Below are 12,582 nucleotides of genomic sequence, written 5' to 3' on the forward strand. Positions count from 1 at the left end.
ATTTTAAGGATACTAATTAAGTGTATAATAACATTTATAGTGTATATAATAACATTTATAATAAAGTTTACATGTAATAGATTTATTGCTAATAGACTCCCAATAGTAATATGACCTATCACTTGAAAATAAAATCTTTGCTAATTCTGCAAATTCTTTTGCATTGGTCTATATCTTCAAATACTTTATGTCAATCAATAAAATTATAAATACTAATACTCAAAACTTGTGAAAATGAACATAACTCAACTGAAAATAGTGTTTATACTATGACTATCAATATTTAAATTAGATGGTCAATTCACTCTCCAATAACAACAACAAAAAGAATAACAAATATATATATATAAAAATAGATAAAAACTCAAGCAACTATGACGTGTCGTTTCAATGGCTCATTTTCAAATATGAGGTGAGAAAATTCAGGTGAAGAAGACGCATCTACCATTAATAGAACCAACAAGCTAACTGTGTAACAGCCATTCCATCAAATTACACATTTTCTAGGCATAATTTGGATCAAATTCAGAACAAACTTCATAGTTCTGAAGAAATATGAGCATTTTCCCAATTCAAAAGCCATCTATAAACAATTGATTCCTCTCCTAAATATTCTATCTCCCAGAATTCGAGGGACTTTTATGTGCAATTAATTCCCCAAAAGCCAACTTTAAATTTTCTTCCTTTTCAAGGGATGCTATTATTATGTTTAAAGAAAGGAGATCAGGATTCAGAGGCAGACCCACATCATCGTTTGGATTGTTAAAGGTTAAAATCAATTATCAAAATGGACAAATTGGGTTCATTTCATTCTTGAACGTCTTCGATTCTTGCACGTCTCTCTGATATTTACTTGTTGCATTTTCCATTTTCAATCGCAAATTTCTCTACGGTAACATTCAGACTCGTGTCATAAACTGACAATACTTTCCATTTCTATCTGGGTTTAACTTCTTGCAGGTAATTAAAGGACATTTTGAATCCCCCCTTTTAAGTTTCTTGATTCTCAATCCCTGCTGTTCAACTTCTTTTGGGTTTTTAACGAGAGATTTTGGTTTTGCAGAGATGGGTTTGTCTAAGGCGTATGGATTCTTGAGTGAGATCGGTCTTGGTCCTCGCAATTTGGGGTGTTACGTTAATGGCGCCTGGAAGGGACTTGGACCTGTAGTTTCGTCCTTGAATCCTGCAAATAATCAGGTTTCTATTGATTAAACGCTCAGTGATTGTCTATCTCGTTGTTCTTCTCTTTCTTAAAAGATTTATAATCTGTTGTTTGTCATAATTGATATTTCATTTTTGTGAAATAGCATTTAGCTGACATTTTCCATTCTCGTCTTTTGGGTTCTTTGATTATGCTTGCTTTTATACTAACTCAACCCTATACGGAACTGTGGAGTCTTAGCTGAAATTTCAGTGTACCGTGTCTTGGTGAGGGCTGAAGGACATTTGATTATGGCTTTATTTAGGCAAAGTGCAATTTCTATTAGTTTATAAACTTTCTGACTGCTGGCTGACTATTAATCATGTTTGCTTTGGGGAATATTCCCTGCAAACACAATCAATAAGTGGGTTAATCATGTTTGCAGGGAGGAGCGTCTTATTCTTGCTTCTTTTTCTTTGGACAGTTTCTTATTGTTGCGTTTCAATTATTCTTGTGTCTATAAATTATTACAATTATAGGAGAAAGTGTCATGCAAACCCATAATTTCAAGTGTAAAGAGTTAGCAAGTATAGATAGTTCAATGATTACCCAGCACATGTCTATGTTTGTGCTCTGCCTGAACCATTTTGTTATGACATATGGGGACTGAGAAACCAATGCAGTTGCAGAACACCCTAGCTTTATGGTTTTTGCCAAGAAGTAAGAGTAGTATATTTTAGGATTTGTATAGGATAGTGTTGTGAGCTTCAACATTGGATTTCAAGGATATAAACAAGTCTACATTAATAAGCATCCACAAAACTAGTTTAATACTCATAACCATTTCTAAAGAGTATAGATGCAGCCCCTCAGAGACCAAACAGCACATCAGATGCTCAGTCTATATGGTTTGAGACCGAGAATTGTGATTTATGGCTTTTAGCCAGTTGACAAACTTAACAAACACTCATACTATTTTACTACTAGAAAACTGAGTTTTACATGCCCAATATTATCCTTATCACCATGCATTTTGCTACCTAAACTCCTAATGAGATATGCAGATTGTTGAACTTACTTATTTTTGTTTAAGGTTTAACAAGACAAATTATCTCTTTTTTACTTAGGTAATTGCAGAAGTAGTGGAGGCTTCCACTCAAGATTATGAGGAGGGCATGCAGGCATGCAGTGAAGCGGCAAAAATATGGATGCAGGTAAGATTGCCTTGAGACAAGTCCAACATTAATTCTCATTGGACTATTGTTTGAAATATCCCAGTGTGCCCAACAACATTCTTATTCTTGGATTTTCCTTTTTAATAATTATTATCTTGATGGCACATCCTTCTTAAGCTTCAGAATTGGCCTTTTCCTGGCTTGCTTTTCATCTGTTATAGGTTCCTGCACCCAAAAGAGGAGATATTGTTAGACAGATAGGAGATGCACTTAGAGCTAAACTCCATCATCTTGGTCGCCTTGTATCACTTGAGATGGGAAAGATACTCCCCGAAGGGATAGGAGAAGTTCAGGTATGTTTCTTATTCATTGGCCATTGTATATCTCCAATCTGACCTGTCATAATACACGCTATCTTTATGCGGGTGTGCTGATGGCCGGATGGCCCATTGACATAGGCAGGTTGATGGTCTAGATCATTTATCAGTCTAATGCTTCTTCAGCCTCGTGTGTATGTGTTATGTGCACTCACAATCTTATGCTGTAGATATTTCCCCCCTGATAATGGAGGTGTTATTGCAGGAAATTATTGACATGTGTGACTTTTCTGTTGGTCTAAGTCGACAACTGAACGGATCAATAATACCATCTGAGCGTAAGCTACAGATCATTCAATATTTTTTATTTTTCTGAGTTCTTCCTTAAACTTAAATTGATATTCATTGGGTTTCCAATGCTTAGTGTCTCAAATAGAATTTCTAATTGTATTTACTTGTTAACAGGTCCAAATCATATAATGATGGAGGTGCGTTTTCATTCTTTATCTTTTCTATTAAATTCATCCGTAAGGACCGTCATAAATTTTCCCTTCTGAATGTGAATTCTGTGCACAGATGTGGAACCCTCTCGGAATAGTTGGTGTTATTACAGCTTTCAACTTTCCTTGTGCTGTTCTTGGTAAGTCACACAACTCAGAATGACATGACTATATCTTTGTATCAATCTCAAAGATGGATCTTTATGATATTTTATTGCATTCAATATTGTACTTAGAGGGAGGCACATGAACAGCACCTGTAAGAGAAATGTTGTATCACTACAAAGAGTCTTACCTTTTTTTTTATATTCCCTAACGAGTGGTTTAAGTCACATTAAACATTTTCTTTGTACTTTATAAATAATATCAATCAACTTCAATACAATATGTACTGCAATCTTCTTTGAAGATAAGTTCTGTAATCTTGTCTTGATTGTTGCCGTGCAGGTTGGAATGCTTGCATTGCACTAGTTTGTGGGAACTGTGTAGTTTGGTAAGTTTTACATTTTTTTTGTTCAGTTTATTGATGCTTTATTGTTAGTACAGTTTAGGAGGAAAGAGGGAAAATAATCTAAAAAGCAGAGGGGAAGAGCAGAGAAGGAAGGAGGGGGCATAGCTCGTCTTAAGTTAAAAATTCGTTATAAAAATTAAGATTTATAAGTTATCTTTTTAAGTTACCCCTAAAATCCTTTTTAATCGAATGATTATAATATACAAGAAATTAGAAGGGAAAATATTCCCTCGCTCTATGAAAAATTCTAGCCCCACCCTTTGATCTAAAATGGCTTGAAATGAGCTGATTTTGATAGGGACATTATTGTGTATATAAGTTCATGTTGGATATTGAGATCATACTTTCTTTTTCATAAATGTTGTTCCCAACTTGAATAGCATATAAAAGTCATCCTATGCTCTTAAATGGAAACTTTAAAAAGCTGTTGTGTATATATATATATGAAAAAGAAATCAACTCTTCGTTCAAGTATGGTAAATACAAATAGGGAAATGGAGCAAACATAAGGATAGCTCCAAAGTTAATGCGGTAGTAACTTTTTCAGATGTTGAAAGTTCAGATCTCCACCACCACAATTGCAATGATAAATTCTAAAAAATTACAAACTAAAGGGGAGATGAGTTATCAATGACATTCCGAACTCAACGGAACATACCAAAATGTATCCTAGTTAGGATTTATGTTGCCTCCTTATTTCTTCTTCTAAGAAGTTAGTTTCGGAGTTAATTAAAGTGGAAAAAATATTCAAGAGTCTTAAAAATGTCCAATTTAAGGAAAATTTGAGAGTTCTCTCTCTACTTCAGGCTTTCCAATATACTCTCTACGTACATCCTCTTTCACTAGTTAACTTATCTTACAAAGGGCTTGCCTCAATGTTCCTACTATACACATTAATGTTCAGAGCAGGGCTGACTGTCAAGATATATACACATATATCAATATCCCACAATTCGTCAACCAAATTTTATTTGAAATTTCTGGTAAAAGACTAGTCTGAACATACCTTGGGTTACATTTTATGGTGGTATACACTCATCTGTTGTATCTAATATAGTCATCGAAAATTTGAATCTTTTTTGCACCATGAAAGTTATACAATATCAAGTCTCTGGCTCCATCGTGAATTATAGGAAAGGTGCTCCAACGACCCCCTTAATCACCATTGCGATGACAAAGTTAGTGGCTGGAGTTCTAGAAAAGAATAACTTACCTGGTGCAATTTTCACATCCTTTTGCGGTGGTGCTGAAATCGGTCAAGCAATAGCAAAGGATAAGCGTATTCCTTTGGTTTCATTTACTGGAAGTTCCAAGGTAAAATGTCCATCTTTACTTGTCCTTGACACTGCATACCATTCTGTTCTATTTGATCCGTGATAACTGATGACCAATATTGTGTGCAAGTAGGTCGGTCTAATGGTTCAGCAAACTGTAAATGAGAGATATGGAAAATGCTTGCTTGAGTTAAGTGGAAATAATGCAATTGTTGTCATGGATGATGCTGATATCCAACTTGCTGTTCGGTCTGTTCTGTTTGCTGCTGTTGGCACGGCTGGACAACGATGCACAACATGTCGAAGGCTGGTAGTATACTTTTCACAATTGCTGACAAACTTATTTACTTTGTTGATCAAAGTGAGAGAATCTAATCCTGGAAGTTCGTTTTTCCTTGTCTTGTAGCTGCTTCACGAAAGCATCTATCAGAAAGTGCTTGATCAGTTGGTTGATGTATACAAACAAGTAAAAATTGGAGATCCTCTTGAGAAAGGTACCTTACTGGGGCCATTGCACACGTCAGATTCAAGGAAGAATTTTGAGAAGGGAATTGAGATCATTAAGTCTCAGGCACGTTTCATATGCAACTTTCTTCCTTTTAATTTCTGTTTAGCTCCTTTTTTGGCTTCATGTGTCTTTGTATGATTTTGGATTCAAGCTCCGTTGATGGTGCGAAAGCTTAGCATATTTTGTGTGTGATTTTGTTAAGCTTTAACAAGTAGTTGCCATTATTTTCTAAATAAGTTTTTGTTTTCACCATGTTCAGGGAGGAAAGATTTTGATTGGAGGTTCAGTTATTGAATCGGAGGGCAACTTTGTGCAGCCGACGATTGTCGAAATTTCTCCAGATGCAGATGTTGTAAAGGAAGAATTATTTGCTCCAGTTCTTTATGTCATGAAATTTAAGGTGAGCTCTTGACTTGGCTTTTTTAATGGACTTCATTCATAAATTCTTTAAATTCTTTGTGAATATATATGTATGTGTAGGTACGTACGTACGTATGTATGTATTTTGTCTATCACCAACTTTTCCATGTTGTTCTGAACTCTTTGTCTAGACTTTGAAAGAGGCAATTGAAATTAACAACTCTGTGCCACAAGGGTTAAGCAGTTCTATCTTCACTCGTCGACCTGAGATCATCTTCAGATGGACTGGGTGAGTGTTTTAAACTATTTCAAGCCAATGCAATAACAGGTTCAGTGTGGCTCATGACACAATTTTATATCAATATCCTTGGCCGCTGTTCAACTATGCTGCACCCCTTTATCATATCTCAAATGATTGTGAATTCCTTTAAATGGTTTATGTCATACAGAAATTTTTAACTCATTGCAGGCCTTATGGGAGTGACTGTGGTATTGTAAATGTAAACATACCAACAAATGGAGCCGAAATCGGTGGTGCTTTTGGAGGAGAAAAGGCCACTGGGGGTGGTCGAGAAGCAGGAAGTGACTCGTGGAAGCAATACATGCGACGCTCAACTTGGTACGTATCATGCTTGAACCAATTATTCGATGCATCTTTCTTTCTTTTCTTTTAATAAATAAAATTGATAGTAAGAATTAGTATATTCGCCCAAGTATCCTATTCTTGTTAGTTGGGTTTAACCTTAACCTCATCTAATCCATCTCAATATACAATTATAGCATAAGGAAAAATACATAGAATTTAGAACAGTTCATATGTTATGTACTCTTAAATACCAAAGGATCAGCAACACGACTGCCTTCTCGATATATATGAATAATCAGTCACATACCCTATTTGATAAAGCGAAAGTACAAATTCGGAATAGACACAATATAAGGGGAATCACTCTCCAACAACAATTAATGTTAACCACAGTTCAGCAAAAAGTTAAGATGAATGCAACCCATCTAATGCTCGAGATACTAAGTTTGAATTACAATGAAACGAAATAAGCATAGTAATCCTGAAATCTATAGATCAGTAGGTGCATCCGAGCATCTCAACTTGGTTGAATCAAACCATTTTCTAAACCCAATCTTCCAACAAAAAAGTTCAACAACTACCAATTCCTGTTCACTTGCAGCACCATCAACTATGGGAATGAGTTACCACTAGCACAAGGAATCAACTTTGGATAGGTCTGCTGTCATCAGGTACTCAATATCCTTAATGCATCTTTCATCTTTTGCTGTTTTCTTTTTTCTTTTTCCTGTCTTTTCTCACTTTGTTCAGTTTGTTGCTTTTTAGAAGAAGGGTTTGAACCTCCTTGTTCCAGCTTTGACTGAGATGTGATTTGCCTTTACTAATGACTTTTGGAAAGGGGAATTTCTGCCAACTAAGAGAGGGAGTTCCTTCATAGTCTGGCTGTCTGCATCTTCTAAAATAAAAGAAAAGTATTCATAGGATAAATAAATATTAGCAACATTTCAGTGGCTGGCTGCTGCCTTTTTCTTCATGCAAGACTTAGAAGTTGATAACTAATATGAATATAATAGTGGTTTTGGTATCTAATTCAATAATGTGAATGCTCTCATTCCTTTCCTTGAAAATTGCCAAGCCTATTATTAATCACATCTAGAAGATAAATGTATGATATTTTTGCTCTTTGAGAAGGGGGAAAAAAGGTACAATCTATAGGTTGTGTCACTTAAAAGCCTCAATTTATTAATTAAATCAATTAAAATTCTAAACTTTCATTTAATATAAGACCGTCTAACATAATTTTAGAGAATCTTATATCATCAATTGATCCAAAAGCTTAAGTTAGTGGATGAAGACGAATTTAATTATATAATTTAACATAGAGAAATATCATAATCTTTTTTGTTCTAATATGAGTAGTTTTTCATCTTCCTATTTTCTCTATTTTTCTCTACTATTTATAAAGAATTATGTGATTATTTTTCTTGTCACTATAAGAGAATTTTAGGAGAAGAATGATTTTATTTGTATAATTTTGAGTTGATTTTTCTTTAAGACTAAGAGTTGGTAACATTGCATCAATTAGCATATATTGTGGAGTTTGATAAATTATATTTTAAAAAATAAAAATAAAAAAATAGGTTACTTATAAGTTAAGTTGATAAGTTACGAAAGGCCCAACAGTGCCATATTCTAGGAGCCCAAACTATGTGATTGAATAAATCCTCCTCTATATGTTGCGGGTCGAGGACTCCTTCTCCTTTTCCTTCTTCAAACTCCGATTTGTATTGATCAACGATAGAACAAGATTCATTTTGTATCATATCTAAGGGATTCCTGGGTTCGGGCCGAATGTTTCTGATGAGGATGATTATTGCAATATTGATTTTGTAGTTTAATTTAATTGTTACTTTTTTCAAAATTATTATTTAATTAATAAAGTTTTGTTGACTATTATTCCAGTGGATAAAATTTCCACTTCTTTATTTTGTTCTTTTTAATAAATGCAATATGTTTCATAATTATGTCTACATAATAGTGGAAGAATAGGGAGCAATGATAGCTATGACCACCAACAATTGCAGTAGAGATGTGATCAACCAGATGAAAAAAATAAGTTTGTTTAATAATAATAATAATTAATAAATAATAAATCAGTCACAAAACCAATTATGGAATATGAGAGGGATTTTCAAAAAATTTTTAAAAAAAAAACTATTAAAAAATTGAACTTTTTTCATAGAAACAGATAGAAGTTTGTCTCCGTATCTCAATATATATATATATATATATTTATTTGCTATTTTGATAAATAGTTTTACATTTTTTTTCTGTCTCCTATTTAATTTCAATGGAAAACAAAATTGATTTTTGGTTCCTTTTTAATACATCGATCAAAGATTTGTCTAAGAATAACTATTGATATTTCTCTTATTCTCATTCTTTTCACATAAAATAAGACCAACCATATAAAACAAATTATTTTTTCAAATGTATTATTCCAATCTTTATTCACATATGTAATCAAGATTTAAAATATTGATATTGACAAAAATATCGAAATCTTAATTTTACATAAATTTCGATAGAAATATCGATAAAATGTTGATTTTGATGGATATTTTTTGAAAAATTACAAGAACAAAAATTCAAAAAATAAATTTAAATTAGTAAATAAACATTTTATGATTTTTAAACCAGTTAATATGTCTATTATTTATATTATATTTACATTGGCGACATTTTTTTTATGTTGCATAGATTTTTCTATAATACAATAGAAATATCGATTCACCCCTCATGTCGATATCAAACTCATGAAAACGTGAAAATATTGATGAAAAAATTGACATATCGATAGAAATTTAATAGTAGGTATATAATACACATTTTTACTGCTTTTGTAGGAAAAATTTTCACAAATGGAAAAAATGTCACACTATTTACAAAAATAGCAAAAAAATACTGATGGACATTGATAGACTTCTATTAGCGTCTATCAGTGATAGAAAATGATAGAAGTCTAAAATAATTAAATTTTGCTATTTGTGTAAATAGTTTCACTTATTTTTCTATTTTTTGAAAAAATCTCTTTTTTTATATTATATTTTTTAGAAATATCGATTCATCATCATGTCGATATTGGACTCGTTAAAATGTGAAAAATATTGATGAAAATAACGAATTTAATATTATATATAATGCACATTTTTACTGTTTTTTTTATATATAATATGAAAGCATGTTATAGGCGTCAACCATATAAATTTCAACCCTACGAATAATATGAAAGTGTGTGTGAATGTAAATTCCAACCCTATATTACAAAGTGGGTGTCAATTGCAAATTTATATATTAAAAAAAAAGTAATCACTTGGAAATTGATAATGATTTGATAAATAAGAAATTGACCTATCTTTAGGAAACAATTTTTCTATAAAAAAAAATATTAATAATGAAAGTAAAGCTATCAATCATTGATAGCTAACAATCATTCCACATCATTAAGTTTCAATAATTCATCCACTAATGCATTGGGATGGGTACTTTAAAAGTTGACAAAATCAAAGAAAAACAATATGTTATTATCATACAGGAAGTATTAAAAAGAATCTCTAGAAAGGCACTATGAGATTATTTGGGAGGCTAAAATGTAATCAGTGAAAACGGTGATAAAGAAAGTTGGATTTAACATTACAAATCGGATCCAAAACACTCCGTTTAAACATGGATTTTAGATTACACTAGGATACAAACTCATTCTATTACGAATCTCTAAACAATTCGTACATATTTTTCCAAGAAAAAGGAAGCATTAAAAATTACTATAGAAGAAAAAGAAGAGAAAAGGAAGGTAATGAAATAAGTGTATTTCCAATAGATAGAAATATAAAATAAAGAGAATAACAAAGTTTATTAATGATTAGTAAAGACAAATTGAGAGAGTAGTTGGGGTGATTTGATTGAAAATATTTGGAAGATTGCATGAAATTAGATGGGAGAATTGATGGAAGGATTAAGATGCTTTGGCAATAGTTGGTATAGATCCCTCTCTTCATTTTAAGAAGATTTTTTCATTTACTACACAAATATATAAGTTTTTTTGTTTTAATTTTAAGAAGATTTTTTCATTTACTTCATTTTTTAACTTTTAGTTTTAAAATTTTCAATTGTTTTATTTTATTGTAAACTTTGCATAAAATTGTTTGTATAAGAGTAGAAGTTGGTGTCAAATGACTATTTATATATATATATAAAGCTTTGAAATTATTGATTGTTATTACTATTATTAAACTAATGATAGTTCAACTCATAAAAATGTTATTGATTGAAAGATTTTTCCAAGGTTCAGTATGCTTGTCTCTCTCTATTTTTTTGGTTTTTTTTTTAATTTTTTAAAAATAATTATTTTATTTTTTTAGAGAAGAAAACAATTATTTTATTTATTAAAAAATAATTATTTGATTGAGTATTTTTTTTAAAAGATTATTTTATTGAGTTATTTTGACAAGTTAAGTTGCATCTTTAATTTTATTTTCTTTCTTCATTTTCAGAAAAGTATTTTTTTTAAACAGAATATTGGAGGGAGGTTTTATTTTTGGAAACTTCCTATTTAAAAATATGGAAACTAAAAGAAATAGAAAAAATAGAAAAAAATTGAAATAATAATTTAAGAAAAGTACAATCAATTTGAATTCTAAACCTTTTTTTTCAATGTCTAATAAAATAATGAGTTTTAAAATTTTATGAATTTATTGAACGTAAAATTTAATGTTTTATTAGACACATATTTATGTACATTAGATTTGTAATTTTAGGAAATGGTAACTTATTGATATTATATTTATAATTTTTGAAAATGGTAATTTATTGAGTGAAGTTGGACCGTTAGTTGGCCAACACAAAAAAATGAACATGGACCATTTTTTTAATGACATACATTTTTATTAACTTAGCATTTGAAAAAAATCTTAACCATTTTTTGCGTTTGGTAAAATAGATTAAATATATTAAAATCATTAATTTATTCTTTTAAAATCAGATAGAATTTTTAATTAACATTTAGTTTTCCATTTTATACTAAAAAAAAGCTCTTTTTTATATATTTTTCATCTAATCAAATTTATATTCTATTTTTTATTAAGTAAATGCATATTTTTAAAAAAAATTTACCATATTGATATATTTTTTTTAAATAAAGCTATTTTTCTTAATATTTAAAAATTAATCTATAACAAACAAAATTTATCATACTAAAAAATTATTTTAAATTTTAAATTACAAAAAAAAAAATTAATAAAAATTGATGATAAGATTATTTTAGTTATTGTATCTAAAATAATTTTTTTTTATTTATTTAACAAACATTCCAACCTATTTTTAGTTATAGACAACATTAAACATATATCAGTATTTAAACGATCAAGCATTCAATAACTTGAGAAAAACAATGTTATATTTTTTAAAATAAGAAAATTTTGAGTTTTTATTTTTTATTTTTGAAAATTGAACTTATTGGATGTGCAAAAAAATAATATGAGAAGAAAATCAGAAAAAACCAAACATAAAATTTACAATTTTTACAAATATGTTTTTTTTCATAACGTATAGTTTTATGTTTGTTTACACAAAATTTTCTATTATAGATTTTCTTAGTCAAATTCTTAAAAGTAAAAAAGAAAACATTAATGAAAGAGATTTTGATAGAAATGAGAAGTAGTGTTTAAAACCTTAATTTTAAAATAACCTAAAAAATCAAAGTCTAGCTATTTGATAACAATTTAACTTTTTGTTTTTAATTTTTTAAATTGAACGCTTCAAAATGTATACGAAACATAACACTAAACTAATTAAACAATTCTTAACCAAATTCCAAATACAAGTTTTTAAAAATTAAGACTTAATTTTGTCTTAATTTTGAAAATTTCTGACTTAATTTTGAAAAAAAATATATATATAATTCAACTCTTATACTTAAAAAAAAAAAAAGTATATTCTAAAACCAAGAAAAATAAGTTCAAATTTTAAAATTAAAAAATAAAAAACGAAATGATTACTAAATCTAACTTTCATTTTTATTGTTTGTTTTTTAAAATCAAATTTATAAACACAACTTAAACCTAAGATTTAAGACTTTCTTTATCATGTAGTTAAGTATGGTGTTTTATAAAACTAAGCTAAGTTCATTTTCTTAATGTTTTTATAAATTTATTTAAGAATTCAGCATTTATCAACTTAATTTTTCGGAAAAGAAAAGAATGGACCTAAAAT

The 12,582-nt window shown here is 29.9% G+C and overlaps 1 protein-coding gene across 4 annotated transcripts; it reads left to right on the forward strand.

The window, feature by feature from the left end:
* The first annotated feature begins 367 nt into the window (after positions 1-367).
* ALDH7B4 (aldehyde dehydrogenase 7B4) lies at positions 368-7,439 on the forward strand. Of its 4 annotated transcripts, XM_090318243.1 has the most exons (17): positions 371-768; positions 904-960; positions 1,064-1,197; positions 2,269-2,355; positions 2,538-2,669; positions 2,899-2,971; positions 3,099-3,121; positions 3,210-3,273; positions 3,581-3,626; positions 4,778-4,958; positions 5,052-5,228; positions 5,325-5,493; positions 5,690-5,826; positions 5,978-6,075; positions 6,256-6,405; positions 6,974-7,043; positions 7,138-7,439. In XM_090318243.1, exons 3-16 carry the CDS (start codon positions 1,066-1,068, stop codon positions 7,026-7,028), a joined length of 1,524 nt encoding a protein of 507 aa, XP_090174369.1. In that variant the 5' UTR covers positions 371-768; positions 904-960; positions 1,064-1,065; the 3' UTR covers positions 7,029-7,043; positions 7,138-7,439. The 4 variants fall into 4 exon arrangements, with proteins under 4 accessions (XP_090174370.1, XP_090174369.1, XP_090174372.1 ...); XM_090318244.1 differs by lacking the exon at positions 904-960 and having other exon boundaries at positions 368-768; XM_090318246.1 differs by lacking the exon at positions 371-768 and having other exon boundaries at positions 794-960; positions 7,123-7,439.
* Positions 7,440-12,582: the final 5,143 nt, after the last annotated feature.

The sequence above is a fragment of the Benincasa hispida genome, chromosome 9, assembly GCF_027475165.1.
Source record: "Benincasa hispida cultivar pf3 chromosome 9, pf3_genome.v1.1, whole genome shotgun sequence".
In the NCBI taxonomy this organism is placed as follows: Eukaryota; Viridiplantae; Streptophyta; class Magnoliopsida; order Cucurbitales; family Cucurbitaceae; genus Benincasa; species Benincasa hispida.

Coding starts and splice junctions, on each gene's coding strand:
- ALDH7B4 (XM_090318244.1), top strand. CDS start 1,066: ATGGGTTTGTCTAAGGCGTATGGATTCTTGAGTGAGATCGGTCTTGGT. Junction 2,670..2,898: donor AAGGGATAGGAGAAGTTCAG/GTATGTTTCTTA, acceptor GTGTTATTGCAG/GAAATTATTGACATGTGTGA. Junction 6,076..6,255: donor ATCATCTTCAGATGGACTGG/GTGAGTGTTTTA, acceptor AACTCATTGCAG/GCCTTATGGGAGTGACTGTG.